This window comes from Chenopodium album, chromosome 21 (assembly GCF_948465745.1).
Source record: "Chenopodium album chromosome 21, dcCheAlbu1.1, whole genome shotgun sequence".
In the NCBI taxonomy this organism is placed as follows: Eukaryota; Viridiplantae; Streptophyta; class Magnoliopsida; order Caryophyllales; family Amaranthaceae; genus Chenopodium; species Chenopodium album.
Genome location: NC_137854.1, coordinates 12,247,509 through 12,269,475, shown reverse-complemented (window position 1 = coordinate 12,269,475; position 21,967 = coordinate 12,247,509). Strand labels below are relative to the sequence as shown.

At 34.7% G+C, this 21,967-nt stretch overlaps 2 protein-coding genes across 3 annotated transcripts; both read left to right on the top strand.

Moving 5' to 3' along the window:
- The first annotated feature begins 5 nt into the window (after positions 1 to 5).
- On the top strand, positions 6 to 9,578 carry LOC145601235 (oligoribonuclease-like). 2 transcript variants are annotated; one of them, XM_081657207.1, is made up of 9 exons: positions 6 to 142; positions 353 to 466; positions 1,940 to 2,083; positions 3,789 to 3,865; positions 5,620 to 5,701; positions 5,911 to 5,966; positions 6,841 to 6,927; positions 7,810 to 7,900; positions 8,979 to 9,578. In XM_081657207.1, the coding sequence occupies exons 2-9, from the start codon at positions 376 to 378 to the stop codon at positions 9,089 to 9,091; spliced, it is 741 nt and encodes a 246-aa protein (XP_081513333.1). In that variant the 5' UTR covers positions 6 to 142; positions 353 to 375; the 3' UTR covers positions 9,092 to 9,578. The 2 variants fall into 2 exon arrangements, with proteins under 2 accessions (XP_081513333.1, XP_081513334.1); XM_081657208.1 differs by having other exon boundaries at positions 348 to 466.
- A 1,303-nt stretch (positions 9,579 to 10,881) lies between these two features.
- On the top strand, positions 10,882 to 19,708 carry LOC145601513 (nuclear matrix constituent protein 1-like). Its single transcript, XM_081657544.1, has 8 exons — positions 10,882 to 11,349; positions 12,664 to 12,873; positions 13,187 to 13,440; positions 13,577 to 13,847; positions 13,928 to 14,011; positions 14,890 to 16,982; positions 18,945 to 19,125; positions 19,206 to 19,708. The coding sequence occupies exons 1-8, from the start codon at positions 11,056 to 11,058 to the stop codon at positions 19,494 to 19,496; spliced, it is 3,678 nt and encodes a 1,225-aa protein (XP_081513670.1). The 5' UTR covers positions 10,882 to 11,055; the 3' UTR covers positions 19,497 to 19,708.
- Positions 19,709 to 21,967: the final 2,259 nt, after the last annotated feature.

Sequence of the window (21,967 nt, the reverse complement as noted above, 5' to 3'; positions counted from 1 at the left end):
AATTGCGCTTAACAAGTTACCAAGAGTACTAATCCTTTCTTCAAACCACCACCTGTCCACCTCCACCACCACCGGCGACCTCTCCGTCGGAACCAGCACTCTATCAACGACCTCCGGTTCTTTGAGGAGGAAATAGTAGCAGGTGAACCCACTTCTACATCTCCAAGAATTTCACTTATTTAGCTTCTTACAATTCTGCACACCTTTTTCTTCGCAATTGATACAATTATAAATACTAATTGTGCATAAAATTATTACTCATATTTCATATACGTTTTATTTTGTTGGACTATTAGTTTCATGCCACATTTGATTGTAAACCTAACTTAATTCTTGTAAAATTGAAGAACAGTTCACTTGAAAAAGCATTACAAAATGGACCTTGTTGCAAATGCTTTCTCAGTTTTAGCGCTTGATGATGGCGAGGATCCTTCTAAATTGCTTGCGGCTAGCGTTTCCGAAGCAGGTAGCTTTTCTTGTTCTTGAAAGCACTTGCTTTTTAATTATTTCATAGGGGTTAATTGTAAAACAAAGGGTTTAATATTTACTTGTTTGTGAGTTGTAATGATATACTTGGTATTAGTATAAAATGGTGAACCATGAAAAGCAAAGATTATGGCTTGTGTGATACAATTTGCTAAAATCGGTCTAAACCCGGACCAATTTAGGTCTGGATCGGTTTGTGCATACCCCCATTTGTCTCCATGTAATTAATTTTACTAAATTTGTGCTCAAGGTTGTGATTCTTGTCAATTATATTAGAGTTAATTGGTAGTGGGATTTGTTGTTTTTACTAGAACATTTACGGTATCAACTTCCATTTCTGTTTGAGACTTCTGAGATCATGATACTCGGTGAATGAGCTTAAAGGGTCTATCTACATTAATGTTATTAGGTAATGTCTCCTTGGTCAATTACCTTTGTCTTGGCTGACCAAATATCTCGCATCTTGAACATGAGGTTATATGAGGGTTGTAACTAGTGTTCAGTTCGCGTAAAGGATTGGTGGTGGTGATAATGGTCTTTGTCTTTCATTGATGAAAACTGTAAAGTTTCTTAATTTATGAAGTCTTCTTGTAGATGATGAAAGATAATACTCCTCTCTCCCCCCTTAGTTTATCTTGAAGTTATATGCATGGCTCCAAGAAAGTGAGTCTGTATAGCTCCTGAAGTACTAAGCTGGTGTTTCATGGACTTCCAGATTCTACGTATATAAATGAGCTATGGCTTATTCGAGGGATCGTCCTGTGTACTCATCTTGTGTTTGATTGGCTGTATGGCTGAAAATTGAGGTCTACTGAAAGTTCCCGAAGCCATCTTTGCAGCCTGTCTTTCTATGACCTTTTCTTTCTTGCTAATATTCTAAATTGTTTCTGTCCCTCCTTTTCCGTGTATGTGTTATCTCTTCCTCATCCTCTCCTTTGTCATATCTTGATCTTTCACTCTCCTTTTGCTTGATCTTTCTCAATTTCTACACTTATCTTTCCTCCCTGCCTGTCTTGTATAATTTCTAAAATGTAGAGCTAATGAATTAATTGCAATGTTTCTTCTTGTCTATAGAGGCTGAATATCTATTAGGGTGATTTATCTTCTTAAATGATATCGCTTAGATCAATGCCAATTGCTGTCTCACATCTAGTACGTCTTTAATATTGTTGTAAAATTAGCAAAGGGTAAACTCTTTTTGATTTAACATATTTTTTTTTTTATGGATTTATATTATCTTAACTCATCTGAGATTCTTTTATTTTTCCCTGAACTTTTTTTTTCTTACTTGCCTGGAAAAAAAGTTATTTTTGTTTGAAATTGTCTTATATGCAAGTGAGATTGTCTGAAATAACAGGGCCTTAGTGCTTCTGATGTAAGAACCACAAAAGTGATATGCTATACCTATTGCATAATATGGATTTTGTTGCTGATGAAATGTATTATGATGCAGGGGATAGTGGTAAAAAAAGTAAAAGTAAAAGCAAAAGCGCAGATGACAAGCTGGTGGTGGACAATGGAAATAACAAAGAACATGACTTAGGTGTAGTATCAGATTACAGATTACCCCTTGTCTGGATTGATTTAGAAATGACTGGTAAGCTTCCATGACGCATCTAATTATTTCTTTGCAGCTTTCTTGGTTTCTCACTTTTCTCTCTGCCTTTGTACATCCAACTTGCTTTCCGTGTGGAAGCTGCACAAAGAACGCATTGATTTAGGACATATTATATGTCTCAACTTTAATTCCTCTCCCCTATTCATTTCTGTCAAACTGCATGCAGTCATATCTTTTCCAAAAAAAAACTTTGTAGGTGTTTGCTAAAAGTTTAAATTGACAAACAGCCTTTGCATAAATATAATTAAAAAAAGGACTTAGAGCTGAAAGAATAATGCTGGGTTTCATATTCATTATTTTAAGATATATAGGCTCAAGATTAATGCCACAGTAAATTGTAGCCAGTTTTCTGGACAGGAAGCTTTTGCCAACTCCAAATCTTCTAGCCTTCTAGGTGCTGTTTCTTTGTTTCTATTTTCTGTCTCCTTTACCATGATCCATTTGATCTATGCAAAATGAGATAATAATGTTGTTATTATTTTATCGTTCCGGTCTTAATTAAAAGGAAATAAAAAGCTTATTTCATTGTAAAGCAATACTGAAAAAGCTGCTATCCAGTATTACCTAGACAATGTAGACAAGCACAAGACTATTCAGTCCCTAGTCCAGACACGGGCACATACCTTTAGTTTTTATAGTGGATTTGGAAGGTGAGACCGTGAGAAATTGTTGTGTCCTTGTAGACATTATGGAAATTTTTTGTAGGAAATGAGTTTTCTCTCTTTGTAGATAACTTTCAGTATCTCATATAGGCTAGTCTCTCTCTCATAATTATTAGCAAACTCAGTACTAGAATGATGACCAATGGGAGATGACTAATTGATATGTTAAATAGAATTAAGAATCAGCGCATGATATGAATCTCATGATATCCCAGACGTGGGTAGATAGATTTATGCAAGCTTATCTTTGACAGATAGAAAGATAGAAAGACTTTCTTAAGGGATTATGAAAATTATTTTGAAAAGAAAGGAAGTAGACCTGTGAAAAGAAAAGTGCTTTTACATGATACTGAACTATCAATTACTTCTTAACACCTGGATATATTATTGTTTGAGGGAGTAGAGACTAGAAACATTATTGAAGTTATCATAGCTTATGGGGAAAAGACTAGAAACATTATTTAAACACTTGCAATAAGAGGAAAATGGGATGGAGAGAGTGCCTTTCATCTAATGCCTAAAGTGAAGAACAAAAAGTCAAAAAGGGCTCTGTGCATCAACATCTCCTTTTACATTTACTATTTGCAATAGCAACTCCAAGTTCCTTGAGAATGCAAAGGTCTTTCTCTGAGCTAGTATTTGAAAAACCGCGCTGCGTTAGGGGTCATGCGCCTTTTGTGGTCTAGGCAAAGTGATATTGATGAAGCGAAGCTAAGGCGCTAGGCGCATTGAGGCGCACCCCCTTGAGGCAAGAGAATTTTTTCACAAATTTTTTTTTATCGTATATTATATGTGGTTCACTTCAACAAGGCGCAGGGAACTCTGAAACGCCTTGGTGCGCGTTGAGCCGTTGATCATATATATACATTGCTTTGGACAGTGTACTTTACGGGGATCAGTACTAATGACAATTTATAGACTTCAACTTAATAAGACCTAAAATAAGCATAAGTTGGATTTCAATTTAGTAGCACTCCCCAATAACAAAATGTCACGACTTTATTGTCTTTGCTTCTATGCAGGTTTAAATGTTGAAGTTGATCGAATATTAGAGATAGCTTGTATCATAACAGATGGCAACTTGTCTAAATCTGTGGAGGTAGGACTTTTTTGGTTTGTCTTTTCTCTCATATTATTGTGTTAAGTAGCATCTTTTGCATAATCAGAACTGCTTTTCTCCACTTGCTGGGCATCTCTCTCTCTATCTCGCTTTTTTTTGGGAGGGGGTGGTGGTTTGGTATGTTTGTGTACTTGGCTCCTGCTTAACTGTTCGATTTTTTATTTTTATTACAAGTATTTTTTTTTTTTTTTTTTTTTTTGTTTTTGAGTTGAGGTATTGTTGTATGCATTATAGTTGTCCCTCTCCTTCTCTGCTTCTTAATTGGGATAAATTTGTGACTGGGAGTTTACAACAACACAGCCTCTGTTGTGGTTCGATTCCTTGTATGGTGAAAGATATTTTATTGAATCAACAACTCTGTTGCTGTTGTCTGTCTGTGGTTTGTAGGGCTGTTTCTTTGTTGCGTCAGAATGTGACTCTGTATGCATTATTGTGAAGTGCACCATTTTATGGGTTCTAAACTTCTAGTTCTAGCTGTACCATGGAGGCTTTATGTTGTGAAACTGTAAAATTATTGTATACTCCCTCTTGTCTTTTTTTTTTTTTCCTTCCTACTTTTTGTGTAGATATGTTCTTTTTTGATCTTCCTACTTTTTGCTTTATTCCTTCTATGGAAAAAAAAATTCATTTTTATCCCTCCTTAATCCTTATTTCACCACATTATCCACATTATACTATATATTGTCTCTACTTAAATTTCTCTTTTCTGCATAACAAGTCAAAAAAAGAGACTCACTTTCCACTTACTCTCTCTTTTTCATGGTATAGTAAGTAGGAAGATAAAAAGAAATAAAAATATAAAAGATCGGAGGTAACATAGGCTGCAAAATATTTGAATTTTTGCGTAGAAGATTTTCTCTTTATGCAGTCATGGACTCTTGGTCCTTATAGTTTTGTACTTTTTTACTTCGCTACAATGAACAGGACATTGACTATGATATTTGACTGATTTAGTATTGCCTTTAAAATCTAACATCTTGTACATTGTACTCTTATATACCTTGATATATGCCTCGATTGTTGTGGGTTTTTTTTTCTTTATTCTTTTTCTTCATTAAGTCTTTCTTTTAACTTCAGTTTGTAGTTGCTTTAGCCTGTCAGGGGCTTTTGCATCGATCCTTGGTGGAAACTTAGAGCTCTCCTGGGCTTATATATTGCTAATGTCTAGTTTATCGTTTTTTATATTTAGTAGGATGGGGGGGTTTTAGAAGAACCTGTGTTTAACATACTGGCCTCAATTAGCTGTTTTGACCAAATTTCAAGAATATGTGATTTACTTTAAAGTTTTAACTGATGTTGCCACCTGCCTTTATTGTTCTTTGAATGTTGCTAATAATATCTTATTCTGTATTCTGGACCGCGATTCTGTGCTTAATGCATTCATTGATATTTGCTTAATAAATTAGTATTCCATCCGCCCCTAAATGAAAGACTACATATTTTACGAAGTATTCAAGATAATAGGCTGCTGTCAAAACTTATTTAATTGAACTTTGATCTGCTCATATCCGGATTTCTCTTAACAATATCTGTAAGTTTTTAGTTAGAACTTCCAAGGAATTACTACTTTTTGGTATAGATAGATGTAAAGTTTCACATGTAGAAGTTTGTCTATGATTCTATGGTACTTAAATGGGCTTATTGCTTAATGTAAATGTTTAGTATGCAGCACAATATGTTTGAATATAGATGTACTCTTCTCATTGTTCTTGATTCTATATGCACTTATGCAGGGACCAGAATTTGTTATCCATCAATCACAGGAATGTTTGGACAAGATGAACGAATGGTGTCAAGATCACCATGCAGCTAGTGGTACAATAGGCTTCATCCTTTAAGCTGTATCCTATATGCCATCTTGTAATGCATGAAATGTTATTGCAATTCGTTATGTGTCAATTATATCTCATTTTGTTTGTCCATTTTTGGTATCGTATTTTCCATTCCAACTATAGTTAGTTATATTGCTTCAAATGCTCGCTTGGATTTGCTGGGCTTATTGACTGACACAAAATTGAATTCAGGGTTGACAAAGAAGGTTCTTGAGAGTACAGTCACTGAACATGAAGCCGAGCAACAGGTTTGATTAAAATTCGATTGTGTAAAGCATGTTTCTTTTTGTCTTCTTTTCTGCTATTTCTTTGGATATTTAGACTGGGTCAAGTACATTATGATTACAGTCACTTTTGGAACTGGGAAGCATTGTGACTTGACTGACGGTTCATTGGATATAACTTTTTTTCTTTTGGAAATGTAAACTGTCCCTATACATACAAGCTTTTTGGATAAACTCTCCCAACTCCATTGCCCCCCTTCTCCTGAAATTACCTCACCCATATGTGGGGTTGGAACAATGCATAGCCATCAAAATGTGGTTTGGTCTTTTTATAAAAAAAAAAGGGGGGGAGGAGTGGAGTGGATTTCATGTGAGTATATCAAACTCCTGAGAATACATAAAACTTCACAATATTTAGAATGAAAAAACTGGTCTTCTTCTTTTGAATGTTAGTAATTAATACGAGAATTTTATTTTGCAAGGACTTTGTCTATTACTTTAAACCAAGATATGAAGTAATCGTTGAAAGTTTAGGTGTAAAGAGTAGGAATGGCTATATCATTTATATTTCTACCTAGGAAAGTAGTACCGAAATATGGGCTTTTTTTGACAAGTATATTTCATGCCACTAGTTTTTTCATGCTCTTGCTATGGTATCTTTAGTCTTGTAATCAGTAATCTAACATTGCATGTTAGATTGTATGAAGGCTTACAGATTTCATGAGATCATCCCATGACCAGAAATATACCTAAGAATAAAAAAATTGAATGTGTTAAAAACATTTTGGTGAGCTGTACAAAGTAAACAGTGCAAGTTTGTACTACTTCTGATTGTTCACAATATGCATTATGTATTTCCTTATTGAAGCTTATAGTTGATTTTTTACAAATTATGCAGGTTATAGAATTTGTCAAGAAACATGTTGGTACATATACACCCCTTCTTGCAGGAAACTCAGTTTATACAGATTTTATTTTTCTCAAGGTATTCTGATATGGTTTTACTGTAAACACTTGTACCTTGCTCTGTTTGTATAAGGAATTAGTATAAAACATGTTATTTTACCATCCCTTTTATCATCAACTATATATTATCAATGATTAAGCATGGTTCTTTTTATTTTCCTTAATTGTCTTTCCCGTTAATGTTATCAATATGCAATGGTAATTTTTTAATGTAGATGGGAATTATAGAGTATGTCTTTATGTATCCACTGAATGTCTGATCGTGATTTAGTTAGTTACACAACACATGGTTATTATTTTATGGATTTGACTTAAATTTCCCATCTGACAAGGAACAAAATTAAATTAAGGGTAGAATAATTTGAGCCTAGATATTGAGTTGAATCTGTCAATCCGACTGAGGGTAACCACCAACCTTGACATTGAGAGTGAATATAGCAAATATAGTGGCTCTTGAACCAGGATAATAATGACATAAGTAGTCACAGGATACCAGGTTAACCCTTGCATAACATCTTTTTTAAAAAGCTAGGAAATTTTACGTAGTATAAGAATTTTGATAGTAAGTAGTGACTAGATATTAGACCTAGCATACTGCATTCATTGGAGATGATTGTTATATGTCTCCCAATTTATACCATTGTGTTTCTGGTACTCTTTGGAGAATCATCAGAAATCATACTTCTTTCTATGCTCAAAGTTTTCAGTTCATGTAGGTTTGGAGATGTATGTGTATGTGTATGTGTCTGTGTGTATTTTAGACGAGCATTTTACTGTGTTTGTATCCATTAGAGTCTATATATTACTTCTAAATAACATTTGTAGCACACATTTTTCTTTCAAATTTCTTGGCTTTTTTTTATTACAAACATCTTCCATACTAACCTGATTCTCTTTGCAGAAATATATGCCAGACTTGGCAAGTATGTTTTCTCATGTCCTTGTAGACGTTAGCAGTGTGAAGGCCTTATGCGTTCGGTGGTATCCTAAAGGTAAATTTTCCTTTGCATTTTCAAATAAATTGCTCATCTTTTGCAGTAAACTAATATTTGTACATGGTGGTTTGGGATCCCGTACTAACATGTTCTTGTAATTTCGTTTTATCTGGGTGCTGGTATCAAATTGCCTTGCAGTCATTTTCCTTTGAAGGGAAAAGATAAATTTGTAAACCCAAAATTGTAACCATTTTAAAAAGAGAAGTAGCCTCAGTTTCCTAATATACCATTTGTACGGGTTATATGTAGTTTGAGTACACAATACATACCTTCTGGGAAGATCAATTCTGATCTTTTTACCAGAAAGAAGCTTTTACTTTGGATAGCAAGATAGAAGAGAAATGAAGGGGAGGGAAAGAGGAGGAAGGGAGGGTGTAGGTGAAGCTTCAATATTCCTCTAAAGCTCTCCAATTTTGACAGGATAGTGTTTATAAAAGAGGGAGGTAATTTTGTAATTACCTTGATCCACTTAACAAATCCTTCTAAACATCATTGTATGTAGCTCTAGATTCTAGGCCACTTTACTAATTAACTCTGTATTGCGGAATACAATAAGGATATCATTTAGGCATTCAAAGCCTGATGACTTAACTTGTGATTTGCTGGAGAGGGAGAGATGTAGCTTAATCTACCCAAAATCAAACCAATTTTCTTTCTTTTTCTTTTCTCTCTCTCTCTCTCTCTCTCTCTTTTTTTTTTTTTTTTTTTTTTTTTGAAAGGAAATCAAATCAGCTGACACAATAAAATACAGAGGGAAATAGGCATGGGGGCTAACTGTAGGTTCACATCCCCATCATTGATAAGAAGTGCCTAAGAGGTAAAGAGGTGCGGGGGCTAGTTGTAGTAGTGTCACAGGCCCATCATTGATAAGCGGTGCCACTGGCAGTAGATTCACTGTTGGCATTAACTAACTACTGAGCAGCCTATGTTTTTAATGTGTCAAATCATGATTTGACCCACAATATACAGGATCTAGGGTACTTATAATTATGTTGTGGACAACAACTCAGGTTAATCATTAACAATTTGGTCTTTGTAATACAATTTGTTCTTACGGTGTCTTTTGCTTGTCCAGCTCACAGAAAGGCACCTTCAAAGGAGCAGAAACACAGGGCTTTGGATGATATCAGAGAGAGCATACTTGAACTCAAATACTACAAAGATGCCATATTTAAATCTAGGAAATGAGCAGCTGTATTCTGAACCATGTTTATGTAAGTATAAGCATATAGACAATTTGGTGGAGTGCTGTTTCTTTTCGAAACCAGCTTTTTGACAGACATGAGTAGACACATATTTGAAAGGACTTTGATCCCATCAGTTGAATCGTACGGTTATCTGTGAGATGATTGCTGCATAATGCTTGAAGATGGCTATGAGGACTAAAGAGTTGAGCCTTCTTTCTCATTTTTTTTTCTCTCATCTGTTCAGGAGGACCAGATAGTATTGAACCGTTGTGATGGACATGATTGTATGCTGTGTAATTTAAAGACAGATTTTTAATTCAATAACAGATAAACTTGTTCCTGCAAGATATAAGTTTTAATGCTTCGTATATTTTCCTTTGTTTCTATTTGAAATATTTTGATTTTGACACTATGCATATGCTCTATAAGAAGTATTTTTGATTTTTACATTATACTTGAGAGTAAAAACCGTAGCCATTTAGGATTTAGGTTTAGTTAGATTGGTCTGTATTTAACTAATACTTGTTTTTTTTATTTATTTTGCATTGTTTTTGCTTATTTGTGATTTTAAAGTATCAAATTTTTTTTTTGAAATATTAAAGTATCAACTATTATATTATGCACCAACGAGCACAATTAAAGACTTCTGTCAACTAAAATGAAAAGGAGAAAACAAATTCATGATCAAGCTTTTATTTCTCCAAGTTTTTCATAACAAGGTATTTAATTAAACAGCTTATTTAAAAATTTAATTAAATTAAATTTTTGATTCTCTATTATATTTGATCTTTAGAGACACTAATTTTATTGATAAAAATTATTTTTATTGAATTCGATATTATCTAAATAAAGTGAAGAGAACATTGCCTAATACGAGTATTACTCCCTCTGTTTTTAAATACTTGCTCCACTTTCCTTTTCCGGCAGTTTTTAAATACTTGCTCCATTTTCTTTTTTGGAAAGCTTTTACAATATTTAATTCAATTCTCACACTTAGTGGACCCTACATATTACTCTCTCTCCTCTTATTCTTCTACTACTTTTGCTTTTTACATTTTTTTATTTTCTCAAATACCCCACTATCTTCATATTTTATTACACTATCCAATTTCTCCTAAAATTCCGCACTTAGAGAAATGGAGTAAATATTTAAAAACGGAGGGAGTACATACAATGAGATGAAATTATGGAACAATGCATTATGCATGCAAGTTTTTCTATATCTAGTACACATCTAGAAGTTATATACAAGTACAAAAGTAATATTTCATACTATATTCTTAGATGAGTAATGCTATATGCAACCTAAGGACTGCATTGTCTGCATATGAGCTTTTTCTATACTTCCTTTTTAGTATTAAGTTTGGAATTTATCGACAATTCACGAGTAGATCGGTGTAATAACTTTTGTTTATTGTCAATTCTTTTCATTTTTAGCTTTTTATGGGATGCATATATCTTTTTTCTTTGGATTTCGATCTCTCTTTGCTCACAAAAAAAATGCGGAAAAACATGTTCTTATTAATTTAATTTAATAAATATAACTACTCCATGAATTCATAGTTTAGTTGATTAAAATATGGAACGTTATTAGATGATCAGATTCATTGGATAGGAGGTCCTATGATCAAATTCGAGTATTCGACTAATCCTTTACCTGCCTTAAAAAAAATAATTTTTTTTTTTAAAAAAAACAGCTTCATTTTCACGAGCAAAATATTAAACAAAAAAAACCCTCCTGATTCAAAATCATTCTGAACACTCGGTCACTCATCTCTCTCCACACTTCATCACTGCACAACTACCACCGGCTAGCCGTTAAAACCCACCCTTAATCGCCGTCAACTTTCTCTCTCTTATTCAAATTCAAATCACTTCAACAAATTTCTGCAATTTTCCCAGAAATTAAATTTGGGTTTTATTTGAATCCCAATACAAAATAAAACCCTAAAACAATTTCCCCCAATGTTCACTCCTCAACGTAAGGCGCCATGGACGCCGTCAACATCGACACCAAGAACAGAGCCAAGACACCTTCAAACCCCTTCTTTTAACCCTTCTTTTACTGGGAAAACGACGTCGTTCTTGGATGCGCCTCCGCCGACGAATTCGCTTGCGGCGCAGGAAAGTGTCGAGTTTGATGGGTGTCATATGGAGGATTGGAGGAGGTTTAAGGAAGTGGGTTTGTTGGATGAGTCTGCTTTGGAGAGGAAGGATCATCAAGCTATGCTTGACAAGATTTCTCGCCTTGAAAAAGAGGTTTATTTATGTTTTTAATTTTATTTGTTGGTTTAGATTTTCTGATTTTGTTGATTTTTTAATTTGATGAATGTTGATTTTTGTTGGGTATTTAAGTGTTTTGAAGTTTGATTATTGGTTTTGAATTTCTGGGGTTTTGTTGAAACTTGTTGATTTTTGGTGCTTTATCTCCATTATGAGCTAATAATTAGCATTGTTAGTGCTGGGTATTTGGTTATTTATGCTTGTAGTTTTGAACTTGTGCTTGTTGATGAAGCATTCACTGTGTTTGAATGAATGGATAACTATAACAAACTACTGGTGGTCTACGCCCATAGGAATATACGATACGAGAGTAACCCTGTTGTTGCCAATGCTTGGAGGCTAAGGCAGGATGTATAAGTGATAACTGATAAGATTAAGTGAATATCTATCAAAATGTAGAAAGTATTACATTTTTGTATTGTAACTCAGTGCATAATCATGACAGGCAAATGTGGTGTACTTGGTAGCATTTTGAAAGTGATTTAGTATTGCTTTTGGTTTTCTTGATGTGTATTGTGTATCCTCTATCCAACAAATTAATCGAGTTTGGAATTCATCTTAGAAGGGGACAAAGGTGGCTATTTTTGAAACTACGAGTACTTTTATCAAGAGTTGTTTCACTTTCACCACATTGCCATAAATATGTTTAATTATGTGTTAGTGAAAAATGAGACGTTGATATGGGAAACCTTCATTGAGGTAAATCCAATGACAATTTACAATATGACATTTATTGTTATACGAAGTTTAAGGTAGTGTTTGGATACATCAAATTCTTCATGGTAATTACTCCGTACCTGATTTCTAATTGTGACATTCAATGCCGTATAATTTATTTGAAAATAACAAGAATCCTAAGTCCATAATTTTAAATCCTCTATGTTGTTTGAGAAGAAATTATAATTTTGATTTGAAACGTAGTAATTATATACTATTTTCTATTTATTCTCAACAACGGAATAATTAGGAAAACTAACTTTAAAATCATAAATAATCAACACTAAAAAGTAAAATTTAAACAGAAAAATGATGCATTTTTTACCTTCTGATATTTTATTATTTAGTTGATGAAGAAAACAAATTGAAAAAGATATTAGCACCTCAAAAAAAAAAAAAAAAAAAAGCCCAATCACCTTAGAAAGAACCTAGGACAGCAATGCATCATACTTTTGATTTAACGTTTGGCATATAATGGTCAAATATTATGTCATTGTTTTGCTATCTGTTAGTGAAGGCGTGTTATTCTTGGTGTGAATGTCTCTTCTAATTTGTTTTACTTTTTGTGAATAGCTTTTTGACTACCAATACAACATGGGGCTTTTGCTCTTGGAGAAAAAAGATTTAATTTCCAAAACCGAAGAATTAGGGCATGAAGTTTCCGAAGCTGTGGAGATTCTTAAGCGCGAACGGGGTGCTCATCTGATTGCTGTTTCCGAAGCTGAGAAGCGAGAGGAAAATTTAAAGAAGGCTTTACAAGTTGAAAGACGGTCTTTGCTTGATGTATGTTCTACCTTTATTTATCTCTACCTCTTTCTTGTATGTAAGTAGTAGACGTTTTAATTTTCTTGGTTGAAGTTGTACATTGCCCAAAGATATGTATACTAGTTTATGGATCTTTCTGATGGATTATGTTTGTAGTTAGACAGCTATTAGTTCAAATGGAGAACCAATGTGACCAAGTGAAATCTGTAATTTTAATTTTCATAGTGTATTGTAAGCTTATAGCTTATTTTACCCTCTTTTCACATCATTATAATTTTTTGCATCATGCATCTAACATTGGTGGCCTGCAATTGTCTAATTTCTAATCCAGCTTCAGAGAGCTTTGCGTGATATGAATGAAGAACTTGCAAAAGGCAAAGCTACATCTGAGACTACTGTGGCTGATTTAAATGCTCGTATGGAGGAACTTCAAATACTGAATTTGGATGTTGAGAAAAGATCTCGCTCAGTGGATGCTAAGCTGGCTGAGTCAGATAGAAAGAATTCTGAGCTAAACAGAAAGCTTCAAGACTTGGAAGTTCGTGAAAACATTCTTCAGAGAGAGCAATTATCGTTAACTCAAGAGTATGCAGTTTAATAAATGGATGGTGTATGCTTTGAATTGATTTTTTTTTTTTTTAGTTCACCCAGATGGGTTTGTGTCTTCCTGTCCATGTTGATACTTTTTTTTTAAAAAAAAAAAATTTATGAAACTTTTCAGGCGAGAATCCCATGAGTTACACTTTCGGAAGCAGAAGGAAGATATGCTTGAGTGGGAGAAGAAACTGCAAGAAGGGGAACAAAGGCTGTGTGAGAGTCGGAGAATCCTTAATGAGAGGGAAGAAAAATTGCATGAAATTGATATCTCTAGCAAAGTTAAGGAGTCAAACTTTGAGGAGTTGCAAAAAAAGATTGACTTGGCCAATGAAACTTTGAAAAAAGTAGAAAATGATGTAAAGAATAAATCAGCCGAGTTGGATATGAAGGAGAAGGTGGATTTCATCATCATTATTCATATTTGTATTCGCCTGACATCCTCAAATTTTCATTTTCATCTTCTGCATTATTGCAGAAAGCTGAAGCTCTAAAATGCAAATTGGAAGCAAAGGAAAAACAGCTGCAAGAAGAGGAACAAAGGCTAAATGCAAGAGAAAATGTAAGTTGTAACTTCTAATGGTGGATTTTGTATTATCATCTTGGTTGCTTTATAATATCCATTTCCAATGAAGTCCCCAGGAGAAATACTCGTTCATTAAATTTTTGTATACATTTGAAGTAGGGAACTTTGCATGTCTGATAAATTGTCATTTTTTTTTAATGGCCTCTCTTATATTGCTTGGGGTAAAACTGCTTACTTTTGAAGTTTTGAGGGCAATTCCCATTCTTTCTTTCATCTAAACAGTTATCCTTGTACATTCTTCTCTGCCACAGGTTTCATACCTGATATCTATGAAAATAACACCTTTTTATTTCTCCCAGATGCTTCTAACCACAGAAATCACACTTAAATTTCTTAATTCTATTTTCTGCTTCACTAACAAATTCAGAAGTTATTCTTTTCCATAGAAATCGCAATCTTGCCCGTTTTGTTATAGCCACCTCGTTGGAGTATAATTGTTTCCTTGCAACGGTAGGGGCATTTTTCTGGAGTGTCACAGTGTTATGAGATTGCAAACTTGTGCCTTTCACAGAGGTTACTTAGCTATGTACTATTTAAAGACCTGTAATTAAGTTTTGCACAGAAACTTATGTGTATTGTTCAGAAGTGTTGCTCTCCAGATTTTTGGGTTTATCCGTACATAAAATGGAATACTGTTCCACACATATAATATGCAAATTATTGGAAGATTTGTAGTGGGGAATATGGGGATATTGTGATAAGAGACTCTGTCCAATTCATTTGTGATGCTTGCTTTTGTTGATAGAATGGATACATCTGAAACTTGTAATTTTAATTTTGAGGCATGTTCAATAATTATGCTAGTTTATGGGCCAGATCCTTGAAATTTTGTCATTGTCTTTTTTGTGTCACAGGTTGAATTAGAGAAGCTTATTAGTGAGCATAAGGTTATGCTAAATAACAAAATGCATGAATTTGAGCTAGAGATAAAACAAAAAGAATCAGCTCTTGAAGAGGAAATAAAGAACAGAAAGGAGACATTGGATCAAAAGGAAAGTGAAATCAATCACCTTGAGCAGAAGCTTGGTAAGCGAGAACAAGCTTTGGAGAAGAAGGCTGAGAGGTTGAAAGATAAAGAAAAAGACATCGAAGTAAAGAATAAAGATTTGAAGGGACAAGAAAAATGTCTAAAAGCTGAAGCCAAAAGTCTGGAGACAGAGAAGAAACAAGTTATTGCCGAGAAAGAGAATTTGGAAATTTTAAGAAAGGACATTGAAATGTTGAGAATCAACACAAGGGAACAGGAACTGCATATTGAGGAAGAACGAAAATTTTTGGAAGATGCAGAGAGAGAAAGGTTAGAGTATCTTCGCTTGCAGTCAAGTTTAAAGCAGGAGATAGACAATGTGAGGCGTCAGAGTGAGCTCATAGAGAAGGAAGCTGCGGATTTGAAGCTTGAAAGGGAGAAGTTCGAGAAAGATTGGGAGGCTTTGGATGAGAAACGATCTATTGTGGATAATGAGCTTGAAACGCTAGCTGAAAAGAAAGCAAATTTTGAAAAGTTACGAAACTCAGAAGAAGAGAGATTGAAAAGGGAAAGAGCTGAGAATGAGGAACGTCTGCGTTTGGAGTCAGAGAGCATTAAATTACAGATTGAATCATTTGAAGCTACGATGAAACAAGAGAGGTCAATGTTAGTTGAAGATGCTAAAAATCAGGAGGCTCTCATGTATCAAGATTTTGAGCAGCAGAAACAGGATCTTTATAATGACTTGCAGAAAAGAAGGGAAGAGTGGGAGAAGGTAATGGAAGGAAAGGAGAGAGCTTTGGAAGAAACGAGGGTGAGAGATATGAGTAATCTGAAGCTTTTAAAGGAAGATGCTGAGAAAAATAAGAGAGAAATGGAAATTGAGTGGCGTCGCATGGAGAAGGAAAAAGAGGAACTGGAATTGAACAAAAAACAGTTTGAAGAAACTCGTATTGAGATATCTAAGGATATTAAGGCTCTTGATGATCTTAGTAAAAAGCTGAAGAAACAGAGAGAACAGTTGGTCAGTGAGAGGGTACTTTTTGGCTCTATAATTGAGAAGATCAGATGTTGCAAAAGCTGTGGAGATTCTGCTCAAGCATTTCTTAGTGGTAATATGCAGCTACCAACTGTGGAGGAGTCTTCTCATATCCCAAGGCCTTCTCGTGATGATCAGAAAGATGCTAAGGATGAACATGCTTCTATTAGAGATTTAAAAAAAGCAGAGTCTCCTCCCCTTTTAGGTGGGCAGATGAGTGTGCTCCGGAAGTGTGCTTCAATATTTTATAATTTATCTCCTAAAAAGGGAATTCAACATTCTGATAATCATGTTATGGAAGAAACCTCACAATCTGCTACACATATGCAAGCAAATGAGCATGTGAGGGAACAAATTTCTACTGATGAAGTAAATGTGAGGGCTGGAACTTCTTCTGTTGAAGATTTGGGTCCAGCAGCTGCAAAAGTATACGATGCCATGAATATTTCCCAATCTGATGTTAGAGATGATAACGTTGAAATTTCTCAGACAGTTGACGAGTTTGATAATGGCAGTGAAGTGCAAGACATTTCGAAACCTGAGAAATCTGGTTTAAAGAACGGACAGCGCAAAACACCTGGGAGGCAGCGTGGTCCTGGAGTACGAAGGACACATTCTGTTAAAGAAGTGGTTGAAGAAGCGAAGGCTATATTAAAGGATAGCTCAGTAGGAAAGATGGAGGTGAAGCAAAATGATTCTGTGGCTGCAAATGTGAACAACGAAGGAAAGATTCTTCATGCTGACATGACACATTCTACCAGTGCTCGTAAGCGCAGTCGCTCTCAGGCTTCTAAAGTGACTGAAAGTGAGCAGGATGTTGAACATAGTGAGGGAAATGCTGATAGTGTGACAACTGGTGGTCGGCGGAAGAGGCGACAAATGGTTGACTCTGCTTTACCCACTCCTGGTCAAAGGAGATACAATCTTAGGCGTCATGCAGTGTAAGCCTTTATCACTTTTTGTTTCCTTTGCAAGCAACTGACAACTGGATTCTTGTTTAAACCTGTGATGATGTTAAGTAGTGCAACCTTCTTGTTCCAATATCTGTCTTTGAAGTTTAATATTCCTTCTATCCAGGGATTAATGTCAATCTTACATATGAGTGTAATTTCAAGAAAGCCCTTGAAAAAGTATGACATAGATTCTAGCGTAAAAATATCTCTATCGCAGCAAAGCTCGCCTTTTTCCTATCTTTTCTTTTTTTTTCCCAAATAGATGAACAAGTGACTGGTTTAAGACTTTTTGGGTATATATCATTGCTATCTTTTCTATTTGATTTGTGTTGAAGAATCTTGTCATTGAAAAGTAAATTCCCAAGAGTTGTGTAGACATATGGGAAGAGAATTTTATATTTAATATTGAGAAACATATGTATACTTTAGGTGAGGGGAGTGAGTTGATGACCTTTCAATCAGCAATGAATCAATGAGGGGGTGGCTCAAGTATACTTTTTTTTTGGTTTCGTGTTATCTATTTTATGAATAAATAAAACAGAAAATTGGATATTTCTTTCAACAGTTATATAGAGTATATACCCCTATTTTATCAGTACCAAACAAACTATTGCCTTTTAAAATGCTTGGTGTTTTTTGTGTGTGTGTGTGTGTTCCATCCGATTCACCCTTTGGGCTAATCCGGATTCGGGGATCAGTTCTGGGTGGTTAGATTCCAGTTCCCTCCCAATTGTTGTTGCAGGGGGATCGAACACGAGTCCTCCCTACCAAGTGTAGTCCCAATCACCACTACACTGACAACCAATTGGTTAAAATGCTTGTTTATAGATATTCTTTTGGTAAAATAACAAGTCTCATGAAAGAAAGATTGATTGATTGATAGAATTAATCTCATGAAACCAAACAATTTTTCCAGCCTTTATCTGGATTCTGCAACCTCAAATGTGCTATTATGATTTAGTATGCAGTTTTATATTGCAACCTTTGTTTAATGATGTTCTCAACAGATTTTTGTTACTTTGTGCCAATGTGAAACTTTGAGCATGTATATCTCTAATTCTGAATTAGTAAAAACTAATAAATTAGAATGATTTGATATTTTGATAATACATGCTGAGATGAATCCAACAAGACAAGCTTGGCTATATTTTTTTTTACATATGTACATTATTACTTGCGATGGTCAAAGCGGAGTTTGTGAATAGTGCTAAAACATAAAGAAAAGGATGTAAGAACTTGTAAAAAGATGGTAGTTTTTTTTTAATTCAAATTCGAGCAATTGCACGGTGCAAAAGTTGCTTTCAATATGCATATCTATTAAGATTTGCCGTTTAATTTATTGATAGGCGAGCCCCCACCCCCTCCCCCCCCCCCCCCCCCTTTATATTTTTTATTTGACGGAAGTTTCTCATCTTTTTTCTCATAGGGTGCATTATTTTTACTTGATTCTCACTTATAAAAGGACCCTAACCAGAGACCTTAACCTTCACAATTATATTGGTCGAGTATTTGTAGGTTAGACATTTTGAAAGTGAGGGAAGGGTAAGGGATCCCAACCCTCATAGTGCCTCTAGTGGGGATTGAATCCCCAAGCTCAAGGTTGAAGGTGCAATCTTCCCAGTTCCCACTAGACCAAACTTAGCTTGGTAATTATATGAACTCTTAGACCTTGTTTTCGTTTTAAATTGAACTTGGGTAGTCCTTATTAACTCTTATCTGAAGTTAACATTTGGAAGCCTTAATAGGGGTTTTCTTTTTTATTCTAGGTATGTAAACATTTGAAAGCCTGTCATCGGCTGCAGTTTGACATGTTACTGTAGGTTTCATGATAAAATTATACATATGCAAACTGGAAGTAGCCAGTGGTACTGTATCACTGTTCTTGTAGTGATTAGTAGCTTCACTTTTTAGATTGCATTTTGATTCTGACATGTGTGTAACATCAAACAGTCCAGCCTCAAGTGGTAAACCTGATAATGATGATGTGGTTAGCCATAAAGACGCCGACCAAGCAGAGCAAAACCGTGATGAAACACCTGCTCAATCATTGGATGTTGCTGCTGAGAGTGACAGAAGATTGCATTTTGTGCAAGTTTCAACCACTAAAAGTGTTGAGTTTTCATCTTATACGGTGAGGATATTATTCTTGTTGCTCAATTTGACCGACACGTGTAGCCAGTCTTATATGCTCATATATATTTTTCAATGCAGTGTAATGCAGCGATCAATGTTGCTGAAAATCATGTCAATGCTGCAAAACCGGCTGAGAATGTAGAAGAAAAGACAGCTGAAGATACATTGTTGAATGAGGTCAATGGAACTTCAGAAAATGTAGAAGAAGATAGCAGAAGCATGGTCAATGAGAACGAAGATGACGAAGATGAGTATGGCAGTGATGGTGATATGGATGATGATGACGACGACGACGATGATGGCGATGAAGATGATCATCCAGGTCAAGCCTCAGTGGGAAAGAAGCTATGGAAATTCCTTACATCATGATTCACATGTCGTCCGTAGCTGTTAGTTGTAATTACAAAATCCATGCAGCTTAGTTTAGTTGGATTGTACCATAATTATCAGTAGGTATTGTCTGACAATCTTTTTGTCCCATAAATCTGTGATAAAACATGGATACTTGGCTATTCCTCCACCTGTGGTTTATAGTTCATATTGTGAAATAGGGCATAAGCCATTCAATTCTTGCTTACAAATTGCCTTTTGCATGGTAAAAAGTACTAGTATAACGAGCTTTTCTCAATCCTCTAGCAGGCAAAACAAGGCAAAGGATGATGAGTCTTGGGCCGTTCGGCGCTTGTGTTGGTAGGATATAAAAGGGATTCATCATTTTTGCTGGTTTCAAGTCATTTGAACTAATGTCATGATACATCCTAAGACTAGAGTACTGTTACTATACAGAGTTCACCTACAATTTACTACTTAATACTAATATATATAGAAACTTTAAAACATTGATTGATCAAATGAATCACAACAAGGAAATTTGTATTAATGTATCTTATTTGTAAAAGATATTGATAGGAGTCTTAACCACATGAATATGAAATGGGCACCTTATAGTTGAATCTATGCAATGAATTGGTCACAACCGACCTAGCTAGATGTCATTTATGTTTCTTAGATACATAGATTAACTAATAGGATCATAATATTCATTGTAGTATAGGATAATCAAGACATAGCGAATAACTAACATTCAACAGCATACGATAAAAGATTTTGGAAAATACGCACAACTGCCTCAAATCGCTAAAGCTAATTACTTTCTCCTACAGAATGATTGCAGAGTGCAAAGTTGTTTATCTCACTCGAAATTGATTGTTCAATGAGCAGAGAAATTGATGACTATTCAACGAAATCCAGGATCATTTTAATGATCAACAAATAAAGTCAATCAGCACACAGCAGAAAAAAGAAACTTTTCTTTTTTTTTGAGAAAAAAAAAAAAAAAAAGAAACTTTTCACCCGTCACTTTTATGACTAATTAATGATTGTTCAAAGATCTATATTGCATGATTGACAAACTAGACAAACTTTTATTTGACACAACCATGTTAGCAACAAGAGAGGATGCAAATCAAAATTCTTAACCACATAACCATAAGTAAAGAAATGACTAATCTTCAAATCCACCTATCAAAACCAAGCTTAAGCTAACTATAAACACTAAGCATTTCATGTGCAATTAGCCAATTATGTGGTAAATACAAAATCCAGCCCTAAAAGGTAAAGAAAGAGGTAAAATCTAGTACAACACAAAACAATCAAAATGGGCAAGTAAAAAAAGAAGTAAGCAAAATAAGAAGGTACATGAATGAGGAGTAGTTGTTAATGTAAACTTAGGAAAGTAAATGACAAGAAAAAGACATGTCAACGAGCATAGGCCTGCTAAGCAAGCAGTAGACAATAGTGTGGGCTGTGCCTGTGACAGTGGCCGTCTTCCATACGCCGATGCCATGCCGTTTTGTATAGTAACAACCGTACGTGGTCCTAGTTAGTAGTACCTCCATCTGTTGCGCCTAATTTTCTTTTGTAGCCTTCGATACATTGCATTTACTACACCAACTTTTGTTTACTTTTTTCTTTAGTTTTCTTTATTTACTTTTAATTTTTCTCAACTGTGATGTAGTTAATGTGTTACGGTCTTACGGAGTAGTTATTTTTTATTGGTATAAAGTGAGACTAACCTACTAGAGGAGTAATTTTTATGGTATGGAGAATCCTGACCAAACCTCAATCTTTACGATTTTTTAGTCCGGTATTTACGGGTCAGACACTTTGAGAGTGAGGGAGGAAGGGTATGGGATCCCCCACCCTCAAAGTGCCACTAGTGGGGATTGAACCCCCAACCTTAAGGTTGAAAGGTACAATTCTTACCACTACTAGAGGAGTAATTAGATGAGTAAGTATGTAATAATATCTACATATTTTTTTTTACCTGAAATAAGATGATTAGGTTTGAATATTTTAAGATATGGTCTAATCTGGTCCAAATGTCTCTGGCTTGATCTGGTATGTCTGGTTGCTCTAGTCATTGTTTAACAAGTCCATTTCCGGGGCTTGATGTGAAATAAGTTGAAGAGATCCAGTCCATAGTATTTCTTTTTACTACATGTTTCATATATCACACCTGTCACAAACTCACAACCAATAGTAGTATGTAATAATTAATGTTCCCCATAAAGGGATTTGATCTTGGGTTTTGAGAAACAACCATAAGACTTTACCAACTAAACTAGTTGACATCTATAAAAATGATTTCTTAAATCGTAGTTTAGTCTCTTAGGTAATAGAAAAGTGACATAAAATAAATCATCTTTTATTAGATCTTTTTTTTTTTTTTGACGGCTTATTAGATCTTTTTTAATTAACAAATATATTAAAATTATTTATATATTAAATTTAGAATTATTCTTGTCAATCTTCCTTAAAAAACATACCTTTGGTCCACA

Coding starts and splice junctions, on each gene's coding strand:
- LOC145601235 (XM_081657207.1), top strand. CDS start 376: ATGGACCTTGTTGCAAATGCTTTCTCAGTTTTAGCGCTTGATGATGGC. Junction 2,084..3,788: donor GATTGATTTAGAAATGACTG/GTAAGCTTCCAT, acceptor GCTTCTATGCAG/GTTTAAATGTTGAAGTTGAT. Junction 7,901..8,978: donor CGTTCGGTGGTATCCTAAAG/GTAAATTTTCCT, acceptor TTGCTTGTCCAG/CTCACAGAAAGGCACCTTCA.
- LOC145601513 (XM_081657544.1), top strand. CDS start 11,056: ATGTTCACTCCTCAACGTAAGGCGCCATGGACGCCGTCAACATCGACA. Junction 14,012..14,889: donor GGCTAAATGCAAGAGAAAAT/GTAAGTTGTAAC, acceptor TTTGTGTCACAG/GTTGAATTAGAGAAGCTTAT. Junction 19,126..19,205: donor TTGAGTTTTCATCTTATACG/GTGAGGATATTA, acceptor TTTTCAATGCAG/TGTAATGCAGCGATCAATGT.